This window comes from Triticum urartu, chromosome 4A (assembly GCF_056163025.1).
Source record: "Triticum urartu cultivar PI428250 chromosome 4A, HENAU_Tu73, whole genome shotgun sequence".
In the NCBI taxonomy this organism is placed as follows: Eukaryota; Viridiplantae; Streptophyta; class Magnoliopsida; order Poales; family Poaceae; genus Triticum; species Triticum urartu.
The window spans coordinates 544,963,820-544,969,950 of NC_141876.1; the positions used below are offsets into that span (position 1 = coordinate 544,963,820).

Genomic DNA, 6,131 nt, shown 5'->3' on the forward strand with positions numbered 1-6,131 from the left:
GGGCGGCGGCGATGAGCAGGATGCCGGTGAGGGCGGGCGGCAGGCGGCGGAGTGCTGCGACCGGAGGCGGCGGCGTGCAATCGAGGACATGCACGAGATGCGGGACCAGCGAGAGGAAGGAGAAGCTTGGGGCAAACCGTTTTTTTGCCCAATCCAATGGCCCACCTGAATCGCATCCAACGGATCACGCTCGACCGGCCGAAACCGTTGGGCCGGTGCGCCGACGCGTATTAGTGGCCAATCCCAAACGGTAGAAAACCAGTTTCGGGGAGTCGGGTTTTTTTTGGGGATGAGTTTAACGAGTTACAAATTCATCAGGCAGAACATATATGCAAAATGGTACTGAATAATTCGAAAAATCATCCCACCCGAGAATTTGATCAGTGACATAAAAAACGCTTCACAAACGAACAACAAACAGATACTTCTACTTTTGACCCCCTATTCTTCTCCTATTTTTAAACTTAATTCACATGGCGAGTGGGAATATTTTCAAGTTTCTGGTCTTTTTGAGAATCAAAACCTCTATTGGGTTTTCGCTACCAGGAGAAGGGAATGGCCATATTTGATGGGGGCTGATTTCTATTTCTAAATATACAAACAAGTAGTGCTTGATGGCGCGCCCATGCGAGATCATGCTCAGTCCTGAGAACCCCTCTGCATTGTTCGCCACCGCGTGCTCAGCAGCATCCATCGACGGTGGCGCGGCACCTGTGAGACAAGATGATCAAAGCCAGCCACCTTTGTTCTGGTGGAGTTCGCCCTAGGGCCTTTGAAATCCCAGAGCCGGCCCTGGAACCAGGGCTGATTCCTATTTCTAAATATACAAACAAGTAGTGCTTGACGGCACGTCCACGCCAGCTGGGCTCAGCCCTGAGAATTGTTCGCCACCGCGTGCTCAGCAGCAGAGTCCATCGACGGTGGCGCGGCACCTGTGGGGCAAGATGATACGTCTTGTCCGCCGACCTCCACGTGCGTGCCCTTCCGGCCTCTACGTTGTGGCCGGAGCGCGCGCTTGGTCGGAGGACCAACTTGGCCGCCAATACCGCGGCTTGATCTGCCAAAGACGGCGAGGAGGTGCGCGAAATTTTTCACTAGCAGAGGGGATCAAGGGCTAATCTGCATAAGGTCCCTGATAATATTTTCCAGGCCAGCCTCTCCATACAAAAAAGCGTAAAAAGGGGGCAAAAACCACAAGGTTGAGCCAACTGCTCTACTCCTGCCCAAAAACAGTTAAAAGCGAGGCTGATAAGGATTCAAGATGCAAAACAACATAGTATGACGGATGAAAAGATACAGCTGCAAATAACCAGCAGGTAACGAATATCAGTGCATCCCAATAATAATTTTAAGTACATAGTCTGACCGTGTCTTGCATACCAGAGCAAAACATAACAGTATACGAAGGAAATCACGGGTAAGTGAAGGGCACAACAACGAGAATTTAGCTATATAAGTCGTCATCTTCAGCTGCTGCGGCAGCGGATGCAAAAGGGTCGGCGGCAGCAGAAGAGGCGGCGCCCGCGGCCGGCTGATCAGGGAACCGGAACTCGCTGCCGAAACCACGAGACTGCTGCAGAGTCTGGGCAAAGGCCTGGTACTTGCGGATGTCGGCATCGCTCACACTCCTGCGTGCATACTTCATCGACTCCTCGAAGTGAGCAGCCCTGATCTCAGCGACCTCATCCACCTCATCCTCCTCCATGGCTTCAGGGTTGTCCTTCCTCCTCCTCTCCCTCTCGATGTCCTGGAAGGATGAGTTTCATTAGACAACGAGTATAAAAACAGATGGCAGAAAACTAAATACTGCAGGTCAATCCACAGAAAATTGCTGGTACCTTCTCGATGTTCTCCCTGATGGCGTATTTGCAAGCACGCTGGCAAATTTCCGTGATATCAGCACCGCTGAACCCTTGGGTGTACTTGGCCAGAGCACTCAGATCAATATCCTTGGCCAGAGGAGACTTCCTGAGGCAAGCTTTGAAGATCTGGTGCCTCGACTCGACATCAGGAAGAGGGATGTAGATAAGCTGATCAAGACGCCCTGGCCTAAGCAGGGCAGGGTCGATGATGTCTGGCCTGTTGGTAGCACCAATGATGAAGACAGTTTTCTTGGCGTTCATGCCATCCATCTCAGTCAGCAGTTGGTTCAGCACTCTATCAGCTGCACCTCCAGCATCGCCGACGCTGCTTCCTCTCTGTAATATCATGGTTAAGAGTTATCAGCCATTAAGAAATACAACAGTGGAACATAGTAACAAGGAGGGGGGAGAGGCTGACCTGGGTGGCAATAGAGTCAAGCTCATCAAAGAAGAGGACACATGGTGCTGACCCTCTAGCCTTGTCAAAGATCTCACGCACATTAGCCTCGCTCTCACCAAACCACATGGTCAGCAGCTCAGGTCCCTTGATACTGATGAAGTTAGCCTGGCACTCATTTGCAATTGCCTTGGCCAACAAGGTTTTACCACAGCCAGGAGGACCATAGAACAGAACACCTTTGGAAGGAGACATGCCAAACTTCTCGAATTTCTCTGGATGCTCCACAGGGTATTGGACAGTCTGCAACAATTTCATATATATGTTATACACAAGTTACAGCTAGAACAGAGCAAATTTAAGAACATTTGATAAACTAAGGAGCAGTAATATACCTCCTGCAATTCCCGCTTGACATTCTCCAGACCACCAATATCTTCCCAAGAGACATTGGGAACTTCAACAACCTGATTTACAAAAGATAAATATAAGGTAAGACCTTCAAAACATGTTCAAACAACAATTATATACATATAAAATCGACATAGGACATAGTGCCAAGTACTCACAGTTTCACGGAGAGCAGATGGGTTGCTTGTCGTTAGTGCAGTCTTGAAATGGTCGTTTGTCACAGCCATAGAATTCAGTATCTCAGCATCTATGGTCTCATCCTCAAGATCTATAATATCCATCTTCTCACGAATGCACTGAAGAGCAGCCTCAGTACAAAGAGCAGCAAGATCAGCACCAACATACCCATGGGTGTCTCGTGAAATGTGTTCCAGTTCAACCTGCAATACAATTAGAAAGCACAATGATGAACAGGTTCAATCAAACGAGAAAATCACGAGTTAAAAGATCACTCACATCTTCAGCTAACTTCATGTTTTTGGTGTGAATCCTGAGAACTTCAAGACGGCCAACTTCATCAGGGACTCCAATGTCAATCTCACGATCAAACCTACCAAATCTTCTGAGAGCAGGATCAATACTGTTTGGGCGGTTTGTAGCACCCATAACAATAACATGCGCACGGGACTTAAGCCCATCCATAAGGGTCAACAGCTGAGACACAATACGCCTTTCAACTTCTCCATTGGTCTTCTCTCTCTTTGGGGCTATTGAATCAATCTCATCAATGAAGATGATTGATGGTGCATTCTTCTCTGCTTCTTCAAATGCCTTCCTGAGATTGCTCTCACTTTCTCCTGCTAACTTGGACATAATTTCTGGGCCATTGATCAGAAAGAAGAATGCACCCGTCTCATTGGCAACAGCCCTGGCAATAAGGGTCTTGCCAGAGCCAGGTGGTCCAAACAGCAATATGCCCTTTGGAGGCTTAACACCAATAGACTTGAAAAGTTGAGGGTGACGCAGTGGGAGTTCAACCAGTTCTCTGATCTGGGCCATTTGCTTCCTGACTCCACCAACATCATCGTAGCCAACATCGTCAAGCCTCTCCTCGTCCTCCCTCTTAACAGGTTCACCATCGCAGAAGATCTCAGTGTCTGGTGCAACAATGCAATACTCTGCCGGGTCAGTCTCTATAACTTTGAACTCCACACTTCTCATTCCACCCCTCACAAGGAAAAGGTCTCCCTTTCTCAAAGGACGGTAAGCTTCAAGGAAGTATGCTGAAAAGCACAAGACAAAGACAATATTAGTGAAAGGTTCTTGGATGCAACTAAGTAGACCATCCCAACTAAACAAAGGCATACCAAGTGCAGCATAAGGTACAGTGAATTAATGTATCATGATAGACTTGGAAAATTAGCAGTTAGTAGTCAAAAAAACTGAGAAAGGTATGTGAGTGTCCACCAAAATTATCTCTCTACTCTTAAATAAAGTTGTAAAAAGTTTAACTTAAATAAGGGTATGGCAATGCTAGGCAAAAAAAAGGAGTTTAACTGACTTGGGCCATCACAAAAAGAGCTTTACAATAGAAAATTATAGTGATAGAGGTCTCACGTTTCAAGAAGGCGTCAAACAAGTTTCCTGTAATCCCTTCAACTGTGTCATCAATAGGAAGTATGTGCACCCGCTTCCCGTATTTCACATCCGGGCATTGGTGAACAGACACCACGTCACCAAGTCTCACTCTCAAGTTCTTCCTGACAGTTTTGTTCATTCTGATCTTCGGCTCATCACATGTGTCATCAGCAAGAACAATGCAGATGGTGTCCTTCCTCTTTTTTCCCTGCAACATATACACAAGATTTTAGCAGATATAAATTTAAGGATGCATACTTAAAGAAAAAAATTATATAGTGCCAATACACAAAAGGACACATAATTCAGCAAACATGATGATACACAAAATACAGTCTTAACAAATGTGTCAATACGGAACACATCAATAAATAATTTTTCATGCTAAATCCCAAGTATCGGCAGTAGCAACACAAATCGAGTACTATAATTTCCAAACAGTCGCCCACAGTTATTAACTCCCATTGGCCCAAGTTTACAAATCGAATTGCAGTCAGCCAAGCTATCCCACAAGGCATACTGATATGCAGATATCCAAACATCAAAACAATTTTCACTGGATTGGTTACTAGGTTAACGGGGAGAGCAGCTATGCACTGTAGTGCCCCACCCTTAAATCCCCACAACAAATACTCCCTCCATCCGGAAATACTTGTCATCAAAATGAATAAAAGGTGATGTATCTAGATGTATATTAGTTCTAGATACATCCATTTTTATCCATTTTGATGACAAGTATTTTCGGGCGGAGGGAGTATGTATGTACCCAGAACACTGTTGAATCTGGAGACCAAGCTCGGAATTAATCACCTTTAGAACACAACAACCTAGCAACCAGATCCTAAATATCCACGGCCCAAGACTAAATTGCCACCAACAGCTCGCAGGAGAGATTAAAACGACAAAAGCTTAGGTTTTTCCTACAGATTTGCACTCTAAGCTACTAGCCGGTTCCATGAGCTCATCAAATCACTCGCGACGAAACTAAAATCCCTAGATCGGGACCAAAATTAACCGGCCCGAGCACCCAGATTTCGACCTAACTAACAGATGAATCGCGCAGGAACAGCGCGTACCTTGAGGAGGACGGTGTCGCCGCGGAAGAGCTGGAGCCTCTCCATGGTGTCGGGGTGGAGGGCGACGACGGAGTTGTCGTCATTGGTGGCCTCGTCGACCACGAGGCGGTTCGGGGACTTCTTCCGCTCCAGGATCGCTGTCGAGTAGTCCTTCTTCGCCTTGCTGTGACCAAATCCGCACACAAATCAACAAAAGAAGGCCAGATCGGAGGCCCTGGGGAGGCGGATCGGGGCGGGAACTTACGGATCGGCGGAGGAGGAGGGCTCGTCCTGCTGGGGCGGCGGCGGGTTGGGGGTCGCCATGGCCGGCGGATCCGGGGGGGTCGTCGGCGGCGTCGCTAGGTTTCGGCGTCTCTCTCCGGGTCGCTGGGTGGGCAGCAGGCGAAGTGATGAGGAGGAAGAGGCAGGGCCAGAGGGGATTAGTTTAGCTATAAAGACTCTTTCTTGCGAGAGGGGTTTGGGATTTCCCCTCCGCGACCCGGGCTCGGTGCGGGAGTTGTACACGGCCTCCATGACGCGCGGGCCCGGGATGGCCGTGGCCCACCGGGCGGATTCTACAAGGGCTCCGGGTCGGGCCACCTGGAAGACTCTAGAAGGTGGGTAGGTGTGTGTGTGTGGCTTGTCCTTATATATAATAATAAATCCTCGAATTGAAAAAGAAAAGGAAAAAAAGGTGTGTGTATGGCTCGGGATGGAAGATGATCTCCTATGTTGTCGACGGGTTTGGTATCTCGATTTTCTTCTACCAAGAAGAAGAAGGGAGGTTGTTAATGGAATTGAATTATTCTCTTTTCAATATGGAGTATG

The 6,131-nt window shown here is 47.7% G+C and overlaps 1 protein-coding gene across 1 annotated transcript; it reads right to left on the bottom strand.

Moving 5' to 3' along the window:
- Positions 1–1,317: 1,317 nt before the first annotated feature.
- LOC125552661 (cell division cycle protein 48 homolog) lies at positions 1,318–5,803 on the bottom strand. Its single transcript, XM_048716290.2, has 9 exons — positions 5,569–5,803; positions 5,325–5,487; positions 4,228–4,456; positions 3,127–3,893; positions 2,829–3,050; positions 2,655–2,726; positions 2,281–2,562; positions 1,839–2,198; positions 1,318–1,747 (listed from the first exon to the last, which is right to left on the bottom strand). Exons 1-9 carry the CDS (start codon positions 5,625–5,627, stop codon positions 1,445–1,447), a joined length of 2,457 nt encoding a protein of 818 aa, XP_048572247.1. The 5' UTR covers positions 5,628–5,803; the 3' UTR covers positions 1,318–1,444.
- Positions 5,804–6,131: the final 328 nt, after the last annotated feature.